This window comes from Cryptomeria japonica, chromosome 5 (genome assembly GCF_030272615.1).
Source record: "Cryptomeria japonica chromosome 5, Sugi_1.0, whole genome shotgun sequence".
NCBI classification, from domain to species: Eukaryota; Viridiplantae; Streptophyta; class Pinopsida; order Cupressales; family Cupressaceae; genus Cryptomeria; species Cryptomeria japonica.
In genome coordinates, this window is record NC_081409.1 from 744,998,449 (window position 1) to 745,018,400 (window position 19,952).

At 38.0% G+C, this 19,952-nt stretch overlaps 1 protein-coding gene across 5 annotated transcripts in view; it reads left to right on the forward strand.

Moving 5' to 3' along the window:
* Positions 1-19,952, forward strand: part of LOC131064127 (dynein axonemal assembly factor 10) — a 159,930-nt gene that overhangs the window by 124,965 nt on the left and 15,013 nt on the right. For 4 of the 5 annotated variants that reach the window (XM_059221717.1, XM_057998160.2, XM_057998159.2 and 1 more), the window contains 4 exons: positions 14,586-14,624; positions 14,778-14,854; positions 15,117-15,194; positions 15,297-15,353. In XM_059221717.1, coding sequence (XP_059077700.1) covers positions 14,586-14,624; positions 14,778-14,854; positions 15,117-15,194; positions 15,297-15,353 — 251 coding nt within the window. The remainder of the gene's footprint in view (positions 1-14,585; positions 14,625-14,777; positions 14,855-15,116; positions 15,195-15,296; positions 15,354-19,952) is intronic. The other variant, XM_057998161.2, reaches the window with a different exon arrangement.

Below are 19,952 nucleotides of genomic sequence, written 5' to 3' on the forward strand. Positions count from 1 at the left end.
CCATTTGTCTTCATTATGTGTTTGGACGTATTAAAGGGACCATCGCCCTTGTCCCTTGGAGAGGGACAGGAGCGATCCACGTTTCTCCTTGACCTTGGCAACTTTCAAACTTCGATCTCCTTTGCAATGTCCTTCAAACGTCGTCCTTCGCACTTCCTAACCTCGCTTCGCCTTGATCTTTGAAGGAACGTGAGTGTTTTGATAGTATCGCCTTGGTCCTTGTCCAAAGGACAGGAGCGATGTGAGGCTTTTACATTATTTGGCGATGTTTGGACGTTCAAAACCCTTGCGAATTATCTTCAAACGATGCCTTGGACCATATGCTATCTTAGGACGTCTTGACTTAGCTTGATCTTGAAGCAAAACAAGGAGTCCAAAGCAAATCGCCCTGGTCCCTTGGAGAGGGACAGGAGCGATCTAGTCTCCATGCTCAAAATGATGATCATTTCACGTTCAAAACTCTTGTTTATCATCTTGTTGTCATACCATGGACCCTCCAAGACGTTGCGAACCCTTGATCTTACGTAAATCTTGCATAAAATGGCCAATATATCCAACATCGCCCTGGTCCCTTCCTGAGGGACAGGAGCGAAGTTCATCATTGCGAGCTTGTTCTTGTTTTTACTAACTTGCAATTATCTCCATTACGTGAAATGACGTCCTTGTCCTTTGAAATCGATGCCTTAATGGAAATATCGCTCTGGTCCCTTGGAGAGGGACAGGAGCGATCTGGGTCTTAGAGTGCACATTCCTTCCATGTGATGACCTTTACAACCTTGCGCTTGATGGAAATGCTCTAAAATGTCTTCGCCACCCTTCGTCTTGACTTGGATCGGCCTTGAACCTTGGAGGAACGACCTTGAACTTGCATAGAGAGTATTATCATCATCATCGCCCTGGTCCCTTGGAGAGGGACAGGAGCGATCCTTCCCTTGTGGCCACTATCTCACTTTGCCAGGTTCCAAGTTTATATTCAACGGACTCGTCCTTCTTCACTCTATTCGTCCATGCCTTGACATGATTTGTAACTTTGCAAGAAAAGCAATTATATCAAAAATCGCTCTGGTCCCTTCCTGAGGGACAGGAGCGAACTAGGCATTTAACACTAGTATGGACGTCCCAAAAATCTTCAATTTATATTCAATGCATTTATCTCATGTTCTCCTTTGTTTTTGAACGTAAACTTGCCTTGACCTTTGTCTGGATTTTGCAAAATGAAGGAAATCGCTTTGGTCCCTGGGAGAGGGATGAGAGCTACAAGGTACTTCGCCCTGGTCCTTTGGAGAGGGACAGGAGCGATTTAGTCAATATAGGTCATTCTCCTTCGTTTTTGCATCTCAAATTATATTCATTTGGCAAAGCATCCTCCCTTGGACGTCCTCAAATCATTAAGCTCTTGAAATCTTGCAAGGACAAGACGAAATTTGAATTGTAGCTCCGGTCCTTCACTAAGGGACAGGAGCGATTTTCCTCCTGGAGGCATTTCTGTGCTCATGAAAATCTTCAATTTATATTCAATGGAAAGATCTCGTCGTTCCCCATCACTTCAAACGTAAAATTTGTCTGGACTCTGCAAGAATGATGAGATATTTGAAAAAGAGCTCCCGTCCTTCACTGAGGGACAGGAGCGATTTTGCTCCTACAGGCCAAAATAACAAGATTTTTCACATTTTAACACTTCACGAGGCGAAAACAAATCAATTCCAATACCCAGGATCAAAATTCAAAAAAAGTCAAAATTTGGTCAAAATATTCAATCGGACAGAAATTCACATTGACGGTCAACACTTAGACAAATTTAAGCTCTGCATAAACATTCCAATTGAAAATTAGACCATTTTGGCGAAATCATTGCATTCAAAATTTGCATTCCAGAAAAGGAAGCTCAAAAGCTCTCAAAAAACAACTGGATTTTGGCTTGAAAAGGCAAAATTTAAAACCCTAAGGCTTGGCCCTAAATCCAGACAACTAACCAACTAACAAAACCCTAGAAAAAGCAAAGCGAAAACGAACAAAACAAGCAAAAAACATGGGTCCCCATTTGCAATGGGGCGATGTGTGAAAACGTCACAATAGATACCTGATGACAATCGATTTTTCACCAGAGCTTTTCATGATGGCTTTTTGTGGATTTTAGTGCGGATAGTGATTTTAGACTTGGTGCGAATTTCCACCAAGTGCAAATTGAAGATTTTTAAGTTTGGATAACTGTCCAGACAGGGGTCGATTTTGCCCCAAAGACGTTTTTAATGATTTTTAATAAGTTTTCATTGGGATTTTTATCCCAACATGGGGCAATTTTCCCCCCAAGGGTCAATTTTGATCTAAATTTTAAAATATTTTAAATAAATTGACCCAAAATTAATTGTTTTTGCCAAGTGTTGACGATTATTTAAAAAGTTAAAAAGAATTATTTAATGATTTGTAATGATCATTTAATAATTAATTATTTTTCTAATGCAAATCAATTTTCCTAGGTAGGCTATAAAGGCAAAGTTTTATCCCACATTGCTTGTGTGGTGAAGTTTCAAGGTGAAAATGTGTTTAAGTATGCTTGCTTAACATTAAAATAACATTATAAGTTGTTGATGTGACAGTTAGGTGGCTGATTGAGGGCAGATTGGAGGTCCCAGCTAGGCGATTTTTGCCCAAGTGTCAAGTTGACACCATTGTTGGAGTTGAAGTTGAAGTTGAAGTTGCAGATTTGAAGGAAGAGTTTGCTCAATCAGACTTGGGCACCATGATTGGAGAGGAGCTACAACATGTTTAATGGCTGATTAAGCCACATATAGCGATTTTGGGAGATGGCGCCATGATTGGAGGGGCTGCGATTATGTTTGTGAGGCAGATTGCCCTTCATTTTGGGTGATTTTTGTGATTCTCTTAAGGTCCATTGTTGCTGGGAGGCTGCCATTACACTCAGATCAGAGTTTGATGCCATTTCTGGAAGTGATTCAGACACCATTGTTGGCTGGAACCTTCATTTCCAGATTTGACTTTTCACTCCCAGCCATCATCACACTTGGGCGATATTGTTTGGAAGTCATTTTAGAGTGGTTTGGAGGCATTTTCTGAGTACACCATTGCTGGTGTAAAGTCTGAAGCTCCATTTTCAGGTTGTCTTCAAACTTATTCTTCATTTCCAACCACCTCTACACTTGGGAAATTTCACTTGTGCATTGTCCTTATTTGGGAGCATTTTCTGAGCACTCCATTGCTGATCTAAGTCTGAAACTTCACTTTCAGATTTGTCTTCAAACTTAGATATTTTTACCAGTCCTTTGTTTGTGCCGAAATTTGACAAACTTCACTTTGGGAAGGTGAAATCCATCAAATATAGGTGTTTCCTATGACTGCGACAAGTTTAAATGACTGATCTATTGAAGTTGCAGGTTGTCTTCAGACATTGGGCAGCCATTGTTGGACCTTGGAAGGGTGTCTTCAGACTTTAAGAACTAAAAATCAGACTTTTCCACACCCTTTTCCAAGCATTTTCAGAATTGTGGTATACTTCCGAGCACCAATTTTGATATTTTTCTGAGTATGCCAGGTTGTCTTCAGACTGAAACTTCTTTTCCAGCCACATAGTTGTGCCTAGATGTGACCATTTCTGAGTTTTGAGGGGCAAAATAATTCAAGTGCAAGCATGTGACATGGCTGTGACCACTTCCAACCACTGATTTTGATCATTTTCAGAGTGCCTTTAGACTTTTTGGAGCCATTTTCAGACTTTCAGAGGGTGGATTTAGACTTAAGAATTAGAAATCAGACTTCAATACACCATTTTTTGAGTATTTTCAGACATTGGAGGGCGTATTCAGACTCAGTCCTTAGAAAATCAGACTTTTATTACATCTTTGATATAAAAAATTAGTCACTTTTTGAGTATTTTCAGACCTCCAAGTGATATTTTCAGACCTGGACATTCATTTTCGGGCACCAAATCATACATTTTCTAAGTTTACAGGGGTGTCTTCAGGCTTATTTGTTGTGATCAGACTTGAATTAAGTCTGAAAATCAGGTTTTCTTGAGGAGAATTTTCCAGATTTCAATCCGGACCTTCATATTTTCCAGAATTGGTGTTACAATTTTCTAAGATTACCTATCACATGTTGGGACAAATGTCGGGAACAAAGTCCCTATGAGGTTTGGATTTCCATTCCATTAAAGGATGATCCAATCGGACAAAGTTTTCAAGGACAATGAGTCCGGATGGTGGTCGGATTTCCACTGAAGGGCGGAATTACAAAGGAAGGAAGTTATTCAGATAGGCATCAAATTTCCACCAAGTGAAGAAATGGACAAGGATAATGCGGATGGTTTTGAGAAGTGATCCGTCCATATGCGGATGGATTTCCCACCAAGGTTGAAATTTGGTTTATCATACTCGTGTTTGATTCAATGTTTATTTGTTTTGTAGGATTGTTACAATGAAGGGAAGATCAACACTTAAAAGATTGGATGAGGATTTCCGGACAGAGATTATAGAAGGTGAAGATGAGGACTAGATCAATCATGAAGAGGACTTCACCTTGATGATGAACAAATGAAGGAAAGCAAGTTCAAGACATGAGCACAAAGGATTTCACATTATGAAATCCGGAACTGCATCAAGAGTTTTTAGTATCCAAGTGCACCAAGGAAGGAAATATTTTAGGATTCCAAGATTGGGAAAATTTTCCAAACATGAGGAAACAGTTCATGGGATTCCTTAACATAAGAATGGAGTGCAAAGTATCATAAGGGATTCCAAACATTATGAAGAAGAAGAATGTACAAGGCAAATTGATTAAGTCTATAAGGCAAGCTGAGCTGGCATCTCAGTCACCATCCGTTCAATCAAAGGGTGCCAAGTCAACATTCATTCAAGGAGGGAATGGGTGACACATGGCGCTACATCAAATATTATTTATCTTACTTACCCTCGTTTCTTATTGGCCAATGTAATGGTGGTTGTAACAAACCCTAATTAGGGTTTTATCTTGTAATCTTGGCCGTTGATTTTGAATCAATCCGAGCCATTCATTTCTTCTGAGGCTTTAAATAAACCCCATTGCCTCTCATTTGTAAGAGAGAGATTTTGTAGAATTGTTGCTATATGCTGCAACTTTTTGAATATAAATCATTGTTCGACTTGATGGTGATTTTGTTTTTCAAGTGTTGTCTTGCATTTAAGGTTCTCAATTCCTCCAAGTTAGATTAGAATTTGCTTTCAATGTTTGTTAGATTGAATGAAAGAATTGTTGAGTATATTTGTGTGGAATCTATCAATCCATACCACTAGCCTCTTGCTGATTGTAAGTGCACTGTGCATGGTCAACTAGAAATGTATGCAAGCTTAACTTCGATTTTTATATGTCCGTTGTTATGCAACAAATTGGATGGTCTCAATGTTTGATGGTAGTAATTTGAAAATCTATGAAATACACCTTAGATGATTGCACTAAGCTTGTGTCAAAATCTATTCGACTTGATGGTGAGACCTTGCCTAGTTTGATTCCATTGAATTTGTTCATCATTTCCTACATTCCTAGGCTTAGAAAAGAATTCCTGAACCCTATTCCCTTTTGCCTTTTTTTAGAAAAGTCTTGTTAGAATTAAGTCAAGAGTCTCATTGTTAAATCCTAAGTTATCGGTACACCCATCCTAATCCATGATAAGACTGAGCATTCATGTACAATGTAAGTCCCCCTGTGATTCCAACATTATCACATCAAACCACTGAACTTATCCACACGTCAAGACCTGACATTACGTAACCTTGGAGTTGTCTCATTTGATCGCAAAGCATAGCATATGAGAGACTTTGTTCAAGAGAGGATAAGATACCTTGGTATTTTATTCTGTGTTCGCATGTGCATAAAAAACACATCAACATGATCCTATTCGCTGTTAATCCTTGCTGGCAACCTTCCTCTCTTACTCGATTTCCTTCTTCGATTCTTATTCCTGCAGATTGGTTTTCCATTCTTTTCCTTCAATTGCTTGGAGGCTATTTATTCCCCTCCATTCGTGGTGGAAGGCCACCAACCCTTGGTCATGACTTTAGTGGTAGCGACCCCTTTGAAAGGTTGCTGCCTTTCCCTCTATTGTTATTGCTTAGTCGTGTCAATCATTATTGGTTGTTTGTTTAAGGATCCTATCACTAATTTAACTAATCATTCTTCGATGTGATTGTTCTTCCTTAAGACAGCGATGCCCTTATTGCAATCATTATCGGTTGCTCATAGTAAAACATGAATATATTCAAAACTCCTCTAACCAGGATGTTGGGTGGGAGGATATGACAATATGAACATTATAAGGTTTCGTGTTAAGCATACATATTAAGCGCATTCCTATGCATACCACCAAGAACAAAGATGTTACTGCCTGTAACTTAATAACAGTTCTGATATGAGCTGATCGATGGTGATGTTACTGGATGCTTTGATTTGTTTCCTTTATATCTCTCAATGCGAGGGAGAGGTCACACATTTTCATCATGTATGCCCTTTTGCAAGAGACACACCCTTTCACCATTAGCACTCTTTGAAAGAGTGCAACTCTTCATTATTTTCGCCCTTTGAAAGGGACACAACCTTTCACAATCAAATCTGCACTTCTTTTTTAAGTTAGTTCTGCACTTTTGATTCCCCCAAATTATCCCCTCTCAAATGAGGCTCTCTTCTCCCTTTTATACCTCATATTTGGGAGAGTCACAACTTATCATTTCATGCCCTTTGTCCATTCATTAACTTAATTAAATTTTTAATTATATTCTTTTATATTTTCATTTTAATTCTAATTTTATTCTTTTAAATTTAAATTTTATTATTAATATTCACCATTAAATTCTATTTCAAATTGGGGGCATTACATTTCACTTATTTAGTGGTGAATGCAATTGCAAGAGTTACGACCACTTTCACTTATTTAGTGGTGAGTGGGATATTAGCAATATGTGAAGTTGAGACCATTGTCGATGCTACCATCTAAGGTGGTATTAAATTGTTAGATCAAATGCATTACAAACATAATATAGAAAGATTGATTACTGTTTGTTATGATATAAAGTGCTGATCATTAATAAAAACTGCTACAGCAACCTAGAGGTGACCAAGTTACATAGATAAACAAGTATTCAAATGCTGAACATGAAATATACCTTTGGTAGATGAAGCAAGACAAATTGCAATTTTGAGGGCACTTTGTTGCTGCTGTCTAAGTATCATAATAGAACTCAACACACAATAATAGCACACTGAAAACTACCGATTACTGAAATGTGACTGTCTTAAAAAGTTATAAGATCCTCCAAAACTAGAATTTGCATTGTAACTTTTAAAGATCCGATACCCTTCTCGAATGTCTTGAAACTATATGCATGGTATACAACTTAAAAGTGTAAGGACGTAAATGTCCATATGTAAATGTCACTTATATTCAAATGTTTATTTCATGTACGACTTGCCAATATGGTGCTGTTGAGACATGGACCAGCCAGGACTCGAACCTAGGACCTTCCATACGCTGCTGGAGTGCTCTACCATTGAGCTACTGGCCCCTCTTGGACTAGTCCATCGTCGGTCCGGGTGTGGCTTATTTCCAACACCAACACCCCCCCTTAAGCCACACTTCTTGTGTGCTTGGGGCTCCTAGCCTGGACCTGGCTCTGATACCATGTTGAGACATGGACCAGCTAGGACTCAAAATTAGGATCTTCCATACGTTGCTGGAGTGCTCTACCACTGAGCTACTGGCCCTTCTTGGACCAGTCCATCGTCGGTCCGGGTGTGGCTTATTTCCAACACCAACAGGTGCGACCCCTTAAAAGGGAGTGGACCCCTTCCTCACTTCACACACCCTCTTCATAAGCTAGTATAACTTGCCTGCCCAATGGTAGGGCTTGGTAAAACTTCACTCTTTACTCCCTTCAACTTAGGTGATAAGAACAGGTCTGTATGGCTAGGAACAATGATGATTTGCAGCAATACTTCAAACAAGATTAGAGAATTCCTGCAAGTAAGTACGTAATGCCTACAACAACTGCCAGAAAGATGATGAGAAATGGAATTGTACAAGCTGCTGGCTTCCTTCCAGCGATGCAGTGTACTGAGTTGGTGGTGGAATGCTCTAAACATTACAATCCTATAAACCGAGAGATCATAGCAACTGACGGGAGAGTCTTGGCAAACATTAGTGAGGTTTCTATTAGGGAAGCTTTCCGCATCCCTGAATATCATAACCTTGTTTACATGACCAAGGAGGAAGCAACACAGCTGTATCAGGATAATGTTGAAGAATATGAGGCCAATATCAACCATTCGTGGTTGGATAAGCCAAGGAAGGGTGCTTCTAAGTTACCCAAGTATCTTGTGAGAGCCTACTTCAAGGAGGATATTGGAGAGATGATAGTTTTGTTGACAAAGTCATGGGTAGTCTATAAGGCACGCCATTTGAGCCTTGGGTGTATTACTTCATCAATGAAATAACTATCGAAGTAAAGATGATTGATTGGGCAAAGATTATAAGTAATAATCTTGATAACCAACTGAAGAACTTGGAAGAGAACAAGATATTTTATATGACTTCTTATTTGGTGTACTCTCTTGCTTGAACTTACAGATATAGAGGACTTGCCTATAGAGGAGAAGTGGGGAATAAGGAGAATCAATTTGTTGTTTATGATTGCTACCTACAGCTGCACTTGGAGGAAAAACTTCACTTTAAGAGAGTCAACGATGCATTCTTGATGCACATTACCAGGATGCTCCAAGGTGGTCTTCATCAGAGGCTCTCTCAGGAGTCTAAAGATTTGGTCAGCAGATTTGGGCATTGGTACATCCAATACCCTAGATTTACTTATCTAAGAATTCAAGGATTCTTCGGACCTGCTTACAAGTTATGCATTTATCCCACCAATAGAGTAGTGCTGCTTGAAGTTATCAAGCAGCTTGAAAGTTTTATGATTGTTCAGAGAGGGAAGCAAAAGACAGGAGCGTCTTTTCCCCTCCATGTTGAAAATGGACTGGAGACATGTTCATCAGCACAAGCTGCCACTAGTGTTGAAAAGGAGCTTTCTTGGTACCCATTCTTTCAGTATAAGGCCAGAAGGCATTTTGACCCTTTTCACCGGATGAAAAAGGTTGATGGGGAGATGTTCGAGCATAGACTTGATCTTGAAGACTATTGGGCTAATGGAGATGATAGCTTTGAAATCAGAAGGAGATTGTGGTCTAGACTTCCCCTGAATTTGATTAGAGTATCATAAGTATTTCGAGTAGGAGATCAGCTTGAGGATGATCCTAAATTTGAGCAGCCTCACTTTGATAAATTGAGAAATGAGCCCTTTACCTTGGTTGATTGGTAAGATTCTGAGAGGTCTGATTTGAGTGACCTCATGAGACCAGTGATTGAGTATTCAAAATGGTGGGCAATGGAGAAGACAAAGGGTCTTATAGATCAAAAGTTGTTGATCTCACATATGATCTCATGGGAACTAATGAATCAATGTCTTCAAACCATGGTGTTTCGTCAAGTGTCAGGTCCAGGAAAAGGAAAGAATCCACCGAAAATACTAAGGGGTAAAGGAAATAAAATAGTTGGAGATGCAAGCAGAAGGTATAAATCAGATGAAGGTCATTCGACCTTAAGTGCTGCATCCGCTGCTCTAGTCAGAACCACAACTAATGAACAAGAGATGTATACTAATATGGGAGATAATGAAGAGTTCCTTCTCCTTTAGTTGAAGAGATAATGGAAGAACCAACTTAAGAGCCAAATTCTGTCAGGATTGTAGAAGTTCAAGAACCTGAGCCTTTGAGAGAATTCCTTGATGGCATTGTTATTGCACCCAAGGAAACTGAAGATAAATTTGATGAGTGGCATGGAGCAATCAACCATTCTAGATTGGTTGAGAGACAGAATAAAGCCTAAGGCTCCTGAGGAAGCTCATTCAGAAGAGAACACAACAACATTCCTGGCTATGGTGAATAAATCAATTGAGATAAGACCGCCCAAACTAGCTAAGAAGTTCTCTTTAATTCAAAGAGATAGTGCAGGATTCAGATCAGTACAAATAGCTGTACCCAAAGAAGGTAAAACTCAGGATAATATTGCTCCAGAAGATTATGAGATCACCACTATAAACCTTGGAAAGAGTACCGAACTCCAGAAAGTTCAGGAGTTTGATGATACTTGCAGTACATTGAAGGAAAGGCTGAACAAAGAAGTAGAGAAAAGGAAGAGATTGGAAGAAGAGAACGAGCAGTGGAAGAAATATGTAATACACTTGACGAAGCCACCCAATCAGGAAATACTAGTTGCTCCTCCTGCACCTCTTCCACATGAATACATGAGGGACTATGATGATATGAAGGCTACTTGTAGAGAAGCCAAGGAATGGACTTCTGAGACCTTAGAGCGTGCAGATACACTTGTTGAAAATCTGGTATCAACTGAGGCTACCTCTTCTTTGTTGGTTAGAATTTAGGATTTGTCCGAGAATTGGGAAGAAGTCGAAGAAATTCAGAATAGGGTTCTCGCGCAGTTGAAGATCATCCGGGGGCTTTCTCAGTAGGAGTTAGTGGATGGAGGAGTCATTCAAGTAGGAAGTAGATATGACCTTAGCACTTGGAATTTTTCTTTGATAACCGGGGTTGAAACCTTGAAGAAATCTGAAGCCAAGTGTTTGGAAGTCGAGAAAATTGTTAAGGATATTCAAGATAAGGTATTTCATGTGTTAGCAGAAATCTGCCAGCGAGAGGTGGTGCGAGAGAAACATCTGCGCGCTGAAAATCTAAGAGCTAGAATCCAATCAAACTTTTTTAAGGTTTCAGGAACGATTCTCAAAGGAGATTTCTTTAAAATTTCGAGTTTTCTCCTCATTGATGAGAATTTCCTTGCACAAGCAGTTGACTGGGAATGCATACTTGCCACTTGTACTGATGATGTGGACATGGTCAACTTCCAAATTAGCAACTTGCCAAGTGTCACCATGGAGGAGGTGCGACTTCTTGTGCCGAGAGACATCAAATCTACAGAAAAGGAAACTGGACACTCACCTCAGTGAGAATAGCAGCTGTGCCACTTGTCTCCTTCCTATTCATTTTAACTGTTAGAGTTTTCAGAAACCCTAATTAGGGTTTTGAACTCTTAATCTGAGCCCTTGATCATTGTTCGATTTCGTCCGTTCATAGTTTCTGGACTACTATATAAGGTTGCCTCCTCTCATTTGGAGAGTGATGTTTTTGAAATATTGTTGCATGAAGGACATTTTTCAAATAATATATTATATGTGCTTTCTCTTAAGGCTTTGTAATCCCTATTGTTTGAGTGATTAATCAAGGTCTTCGATTTCTTCAACACATTAGTTAGAATTTATTTTACGTTGTTAGATGAATGAAAGATCTGATAAGTATTGGTTTATGGTGTATCCTTGCTCATACTTTTGGTGAATGGATGATTTTCATTCACTGTGCAAAGTTAGTCCGAGCTTTCCATTTTGTGTATGCTTAAACTTCCGATCATAAGCACATCCCTTGAAGATTGCATCCACTTTGTGTAGTTGTCTTAAGTGAGGCGAATCAAAGTGTAGTTTATTGAGTTCACCGAATCAATACCGTCTCTGGAATTCATAGGATTAGAGTAGATTTCTTAAGCCTTATCCCTCTTGTCCCTTTTGTTTTTGAAAGTCTTAAACCCCGAAAATCCCAAACAGAAAGAGAGAGAGCTTTAATTGACAAACCCATCTAAGTCCCAAAGTTGTTGACAATTCGTTGAAGCGTAAGTCCCTTTGTGTATTATTAACAAATCACAATGCCCATTGAGCTTATCCACACATCAAGACCTGACTAAAGAAACATTGGAATCGCCATATGATCTTCTGGCAATCTTAGCATATGCGGTGATTTTTCAAGAGAGGGTAAATTATCTTTGGGTACTTTTTTCTAAATGTTTGGTTGATGATAAAACAAACACCAACAGGTTGTTCCACGATTGATACTTGTAGTCTTTAATCAAGTACATAATTAAACCTAAGATACCATTAATAGTCATCATATAGATTATGCACAGGAATACCAGACCTCAAATTCATGGGTATAATTTGTCCAAACAGTCAACCCTTGGCTCCATGCTCTCCACGTAGCTATTGCTCTAGGTTGAGGTCATTCTAGTAGGAATTTGTTGGTCCAGACTAACTCACTTGCTGGTGTTGAGAACTTCGATAGAGTTGCGCCCTTGTAGTGGCACCCTTGCAATGGTGCCATTGGAACCTATCCACACTGTTCTGCTTGAAATCCCCACTCTAACCTTCCCGTACAGGCTACATATGCATCTAGAAGAACATGAGGTGGATAAAATTTGTAGACCATGACATCAACAATATCGTCTTCAATCAAGGGCACAAGAGTATGAATTGTGGCTGCAATCTAACCCGAATTGCCTCACGTCTAGCCGAGCATGATAATGAAACCATTGCAAATCAATTCCCGTGGACTAGGGCTACATCCAATCCACATTCCTCCTAGGGTTTTCATCCACAGAGGAAGTCACAAACTGGTTCTTCTCAGAAAATATGTCAATATACCATAATGCCCCCCAAAATATCACGCCAAACCAAATATAATGTCACCAAAAGATACTTTCATGGGAACCCAAGCTCAAAATTTAATAAAGAGATATTTTATTCGATCACCAACAAAGGCATAAGCAAAATCAAAATAATCCCCACCACATCGAATTGTCCTCCATTACATAAAGTTATAAACTTTATTTTATAAAGTTACTTCATAAAGTTTGGTCTTGATAAATAAAGTAACTTATAAAGTAAAGTTACCCATAGTTAATTTAAAATAATCTTCATGAAGTCCACTTAAGTCAAAAACACATTCCCTAACGACATATAACCCATGGGAATGTGGAAATGGGTTAGCTTACTTCTCGGGTGATCACGAAAATGAAGGGGACATTACAAAGACATGATTTGAATTGGTCAAATGTCCCATCTGTTGGATGTTTGGTCTGATAGATCTACCTGTATCAAATCAGTTTTCTTCCGTAAGGAAATGGACCTAAATCCCATGTGTTTCCTCATTAAGAAATTGTGCTCTTTCTCATTGCTGAATCCCACTTAGTAATCCTAGATTCCTTGTGAAATGATTGTGGATATGAAGTGGAGGCAATATGGACATGTGGAAGATCCTAATGATGCAACCACATCTTCCATCTTGTAGAAGGATCCCCAACCAATGTACCCACAACTTAAAGCATTTCATGAGCCCATTGTGGCATTGTCTACTTGAAGAATCTTGATGTACTTACTAGATTGTTGTTTAGCAAGGTCCTTGAAGTCCTATGAAATGATCAAAGATCTCACCCATTTGTTGAAGGAAAAGCCCAAGTGTATCTAGAAAAGTCATCAATCAATGTGAGCAAATAGTGGGCATTGTTGAAAGACAAGGATGGAAAGGGTCTTGCCAAGTCATTGTGAGCAAATTTCAATACTTGTAACTCTCAAATTTATCTTGCCTTAGTTGTTTCTTAACTATTTTATCTCCAACTGTCTAGAAATTCTCTTCAATGATGTTTGCCATGGTTCACACATCAAAAGGATGCACTTGAGAGGTCTTTGCCAAAAGCTCCAACCCTTGTGAAATTTTCAAATTTTGGCAAGGGATGCCTTGGAGATCATCTTGCCATTTCATCTTTCCTTATAGAAATTCATTGCTTTCATAAATTCACACCATTTACCATGACTCCTAGGCATTAGTATCATTCATTGACTTACAAATCGTTCAACACATCCCTTGAACAATGAACTTTACTTACTAGAAATATAATTGACAAAGGCACAGTCTTCACAATCAACATCATTATGTGTCAAATTGATAGATGAATGGAATGAAACATGTAAGGAGGACCGTAAAATGAAATGTTTCTTAGGGATACAATAGTAAAATAGCTAGCTAAAGCTTTAAGATTTGTGTGTTTACTTTTACCTTCAGTTTTATCAAGTTGTAAGATTTTAACTGAATTAAAGTTAAATTTTTTAATATAAAAATTTGTTCATTTGTTCATTTTATTTTCGTAATATGTATAAGTGTGTGTATATATGTGAATTTATTAATCAAGGTAGGAGAAGGGAACTTTTTAAAAATCTTTTTGCAGTAAATGTGGGAGATTCTACCTAAATCTCTGAAAGCTTGAAGGTGTTTCTCTATCCATCTTAAATCTCTGAGATGCATCTCTATGGCCAACATGCAGTAGATGCATCCCTCAGTTTCTTTGGTTTCAAATGTTCTGAAAGCAATGAATAACGAAATATTTGATACAATGTCAAAGATGATCATTCTATACTTGAGTGTTAATGATGTTAATTTATCTATCAATTAAATCATAAACTGTTAATTATCTTAGTATTGATTTTTTAGATTGATCATTTCATTGTATCGGTATTGTCTCTTTAATTATTTAAATGTTCCTTTTTTCTATCTCAGTCGTTTGCAATTCCATTTAAAGATATGGTAAATGACATTTGCTGTGACACTTTTAGTTGGCTGTGTTGAAGCATCTACTGATGATAGTTTTTCAAGGTCTGCAGGTAACTCATACAATGACGAGGAACGGTGTGTTATGGCTGGTGTGTTTACAGTTCTTTTCTTGTTTATTTCAGTCCTCTGTATGCTTTCCATTAGATTAATTAGTCTAACCAATAGACAGGTGGTCAAAAATCATCTTGATGTGGTAAATGGATCTGAGTGAAAGGCTTGGATTTTCATATGTTTACATGCAGGCTATGACAATGGAGACATAAAATTGTTTGATTTAAGAACTGGAAAGGTTCCATGGGAGACAACACTCAAGAGTGGGGTAAAATCATTTTTTTTAATTCAACAATTTACTACATTTATGTGCATTATTAAAGGTTGACATGGGAAGCTATCGAGGAAGATAGCAAAGGTGAAATAAGCTTCTGTGCTTCATTATCTAAGATCGAATGTATTCTGAGAAATGAATTGAATACTTTTTCCATACCATCTAAGAATTAAGATACTGAGAAGTTTGATAGTGAATTGTTTTGTTAAATTCATTATATAGTCAACTAAATTGTTAATTGTTCTTTGGATGGAAGGTATGTGGCATACAATTTGATCGCAAGGATATTGCGATGAACAAGTGTGTGGCTACCACGTTGGAGTCACAGTTTCATGTGTGTAAATGCTTTGTGAAATTTCAGTTATCTTGTGTATGTATTCTATTTATAAGCTGATAGTCTTACAATAGGAATTAGGAATTATCGTTTGAAATGTAGGTTTTCGACTTGCAAACTCAACATCCAGAATTGGGAATCTTGAGTATCACAGAGAAGGTAAATTGAACTATAATCATTTTTGCCCCTGTACTAAAATTGCAACCTTCATTCTGAAGCAAATGTGTCTCTCACGTTTTCATAAATTGACTCTAAATTGCTGTTAGGAACATTCTATTGAAGGCTAACATATTTACTTTACTCCTTGTAAGACTACATGGCAGAAGTATGATATAAGTATTATAGTAGGGACAAATACAAGAGAGTACAAATCTACTAATCTGATGCTAAAAGACTTGCTCAAAACTTATGTTAGGTCCTTACAACTGCAGAGGTATAAATTGGTTCATACAATTTTAGACTTTTACAGTTCATAGTTCCATGGAGTTTCCTGACGGGGGGATTAAGGGCCTAAATTTGGGGACAGCATTGGAATAGTAGTGGGGGGTGGCACTAATATACAAATTGAGGTGAATTGAAATGTTCAAGGCAAAATCTGCAATATAACATGTCTGCCAGTGCCCCATGAAAGGCAAACTAGTTTTCACAAAGTTAAAGGTTGCAATTAGTTGTAATGGCATGTGCCATATAGAAAGTGACCTGGTGGCTTCCCTTGTAGAGGTCGTGGTGTTGCGGGGGGACATTTTCTCAAATCTCCAAGTCTTGAAAACATCCCCCTATCGGAGACATGGTTTTTTATGGGCGGTGACGTTTCCACATGGAATAACGTTTTTTACTTAATATGATTAAGGATAGCACTTCCCTTATTGCACTACCACTTCATTTACTTGATTAACAAAGTCTAGCATTTCATTAGGGTATGTGCATTAGGAGCATCCATAATTTAGACACATCATTAAAGAGGTAAATATGCCTATGAATGCAGGCCATATAATCACACACCTTACCATATTGTTGTTAATTTTAGGATCAGACTGATAAATTAGGCTCACACAGATGACAACAATGACATAAAATCAAAATAATGAACACTAGGAACACCAAAACTACCCTGGGAAAACCTCCCTCTTGGAGGTGAAAAACCCAACTATAAATCTCAGTTCTTATTATGCAATAATTAGTTAGTATCTTTACAATGAGCTTCAACACTTGAAGCAATCAGCAAGCTATGCACAGTAGTATAATGTCTTCAACGTAGGGCAAATATACAAAGATGAACTTATCTGCAGTAGATATGATATTCGCTGTCACAAGAAGGGCTGCAGACTCTGAGATGAAGTTTGCTCTACCTTTTATGATATATCACGGCCTTAGGATGATGTTCACTGCCTGTAAGAACAGTTCGCAGTCACAAAAGTATGATTCGCTGCCTTCAAGATCAGTTCGCTGACTTAGGATGATTCGCTGTCTTCCAAAAGAGGGTGGAAGATCTAATGTCACCTTGCATTGCCCGTAGAGGGTGACTCCACCTTGCATTGCCCGCAAAGGGTGGAAGATGCAACATAATGCATCACTAGGATTGAGACTCCCTCTTAGCCAAGGCTGTGTTCTCCACAATTTCCAAGTCTCTTTCTGAAGCACACAAACTTCACTCGAACACAAGGCTTGGCGAGAACAACAACAATCTGCTCATCGGTGTTGACATATTTAGCTGAATGGCACCTTGCTGTACCATATCATGAACATAGTGATAATGAGTTTTCACATGGTTTGGCTTGTCATGAAACACAAGATTAACACATATCTCAATACAATTCTGATTGTTACAATTAATGATTGAGGGTTCCCAAGGTTGCCCAAACAACTTAGCAAGAAACTTTGTGAAGCCACATTGCTTCACAATGTACTTAGCTTCAACAGTGCTCAATGCAACTCAGGACTAATTCCTGCTGACCCAAGAGATTAGAGCAGAATTCAAGTTGAATCAAATTCCTGAAGTGTTCTAACACTTCTGCCCAATCAGAATCTGAGTAGCCTTCTAGGGTGATGATAGTGTTGATTGGATACTTTAGCCCGTAGCCAACTGTTTCTTGCAAACATCTCAGGATATCCTAGGTTGCAACAAGATGAACATGCTTAGGTTTGTTCATGAATTGCCTGAAGGGCACTCACTACGTAACAAATATTATGTCTAGTGTTAACTAGATGCATTGAGGATCCAATCAACTACCTGTACTCCGATGGATCTGCAAAATCAGAGTTAGCTGCAGATAAATTCAATTTCTATAGGAGTAGACATAGGTTTACAATCCATCATATCAATGGCATATTTTTCTTGACTAAGGATAAGATCTTTGCCATACTTCTAGTCCTAGACAGTAATGCATTAAGCCTAGTTCCTTCATTCCAAATTCAGTGGCTAATTCTTTCTTACATCTAATGATGAGACTATCTCCAATAGTTAGAAATAAATCATCCACATATATATAAGAAACGGAATTAGCAGTTCACTATTGAATACTTTTAAAGTAAAGGTTAGAATCAACATCATTCTTGCAAGATGCTAAACTTGTCAATCTTCTCATACCAAGCTCAAGAAGCTTGCTTGAGGTCGTAAAAAGCTTTTCTTTAATCTGCACACATGAGATTCTCTATTTTGATTCTCATAACCTTCTAGTTATTCAACATAGACAACATTAGGAAAATAGTCTTTATATCCAACTTCCAGCCTGCAACATTAGCTATAATGGTTCTAATATTAGTATATCTACCAGCAAGAGCAAATGTTTCTTTCTACCCATGAGCCACACATCTAGCTTCATATTTTCTCAAAAAACTTCCATATGGAACTCCCTCTTGATTCTTAATATAAAATTGTGGTAACCAAGTCTCATGAAGATTGCATAATATAAGAATCAATCAAGGAAGGCAGCCAACATAAGTTACCATAAATCAAGGATGAGAAATGCCAATCTTTTCCTTACTTCACTTTTACGAAATGGACCCATAGCACAATCATTATGATCATGGCATACCTTCAAGTGAAGAAACCAAGCTCCCTCTTAAGCTTGAAGGCATGGTAATTCAAAAATATCTTGAAGAGAAGCATCAACATGATTAAACATATGCCAAGATTGCTCAAAAGGATATTGCCAGTCTATGATCAACTTCAATCATAGTGTAAAGCTACACAACATTCTTTAAATGTAAAATTGTTTTCCATAGTTAAATAACAGAGAGTTAGCTGTGCCTGATCACATCAGAAAACTAAGGCAAGTGTATGACTTCAGAAAACTTTGACAATCTAACATTTTACAAAATCCATAAGCAAGGTATATAAGCCAAATTTTCTTTCCAGCCAATGCGTAAAATCAAATATGAGTATCAACCACTCAAAATGATACACATTGTAGTTGAGCACAAGCGTATGATCAAAAGACAACTTCAATAAGTTAGATAGCTCATTCATCTTAGGTTTCATCATCAAGAGAATACTTACTTAAAAAATGGAATAAGTAGTATGCTCAAATTGAAGAGATAATATCACAATGAATATTATGTGAGGACAAGAAATGCATTAGAGCTAAAGCCAATCCTCTACACAAGAAGAGTAGAGCAAGGTTATAATAAATGTATAACAAAGAACATGAGAGCCTTTTATGAAGAGCTGAAGAGAACCAAGTGTTACACAGTCCTAGTCCTACATGCCAACCTTATTATAAAACAGAGAATACAGTCCGTATGATGTTAGGAGACACACCGGCAAGACTATTAAGCATTTCAAGATTTAGATAGAATATGATGCATCTGAACTATGCAGCAAGTATCATTAGAAGAAGATAGTAAGGTCATCATTGGGCATAGATACTAAATAGGATGACTAAGACATCTTACCTTTACATGCCTACCACACCAATGATTAGAGGACACTATATGTTTTCAACTAAGGTTCCATGTTTTTGAATCTCCTATAATTTTATTCAGCTTTCAATCTTCTTATTTGTGCTTGCTGTTATATCCATCATAATACTCCTAGTTTTATATCTGAATACACATGCTCAAATCTTAAGTGCCAAGGATGTATTTAGATCAATGCATCAATTCGGATCATTACATATTCATAGGAAACCACATCAAATAGGTTGAGAGATAAACATACTCAAAATAGAGAGTAGGGCATAACCAAATACTAACTTCAATAATTCAAACTAGATTATAACAAATTCTTAACACAAGAACAAAGCTCAAACTAGGGTGATTGTTACAAACCCTAGGAAGATAGTTATGCAACCCTTAAAGGAATAAAAAGAATACTAAGATCTGAAAAAACAAGTGCACAAACCGACATATGAAAGCGCCCTCAGATGAAGTAGTTAACAAGCAAGAGAACCTTGTGCAATAGATAAGACACCAATAACAATAAGGCAATCAGATGCAAATCTCCAAACCAAGTGGACCCTACAATTGAGAATAGAGGAATGAGAACACCTGAAATCTTATTCTTGTTATCATCCCATCGATGCCTTCAATTTGTCAAGCAGACATTGCTGTTGAACTTTCTGATTCACCGTAGACTTCTTCCGCCCTAGTCTGCAGAAGAAGAAGTAGAGGTTCTTCCTTCAAGCTGATAGGCCTTATAGAAGGAACATGCTCTGATGCCATGTTAATTTTAGGATTAGACTGATAAGTTAGGATCACACAGATGGCAACAATGACATAAAATCAAAATAATGAACATTAGGAACACCAAAACTACCC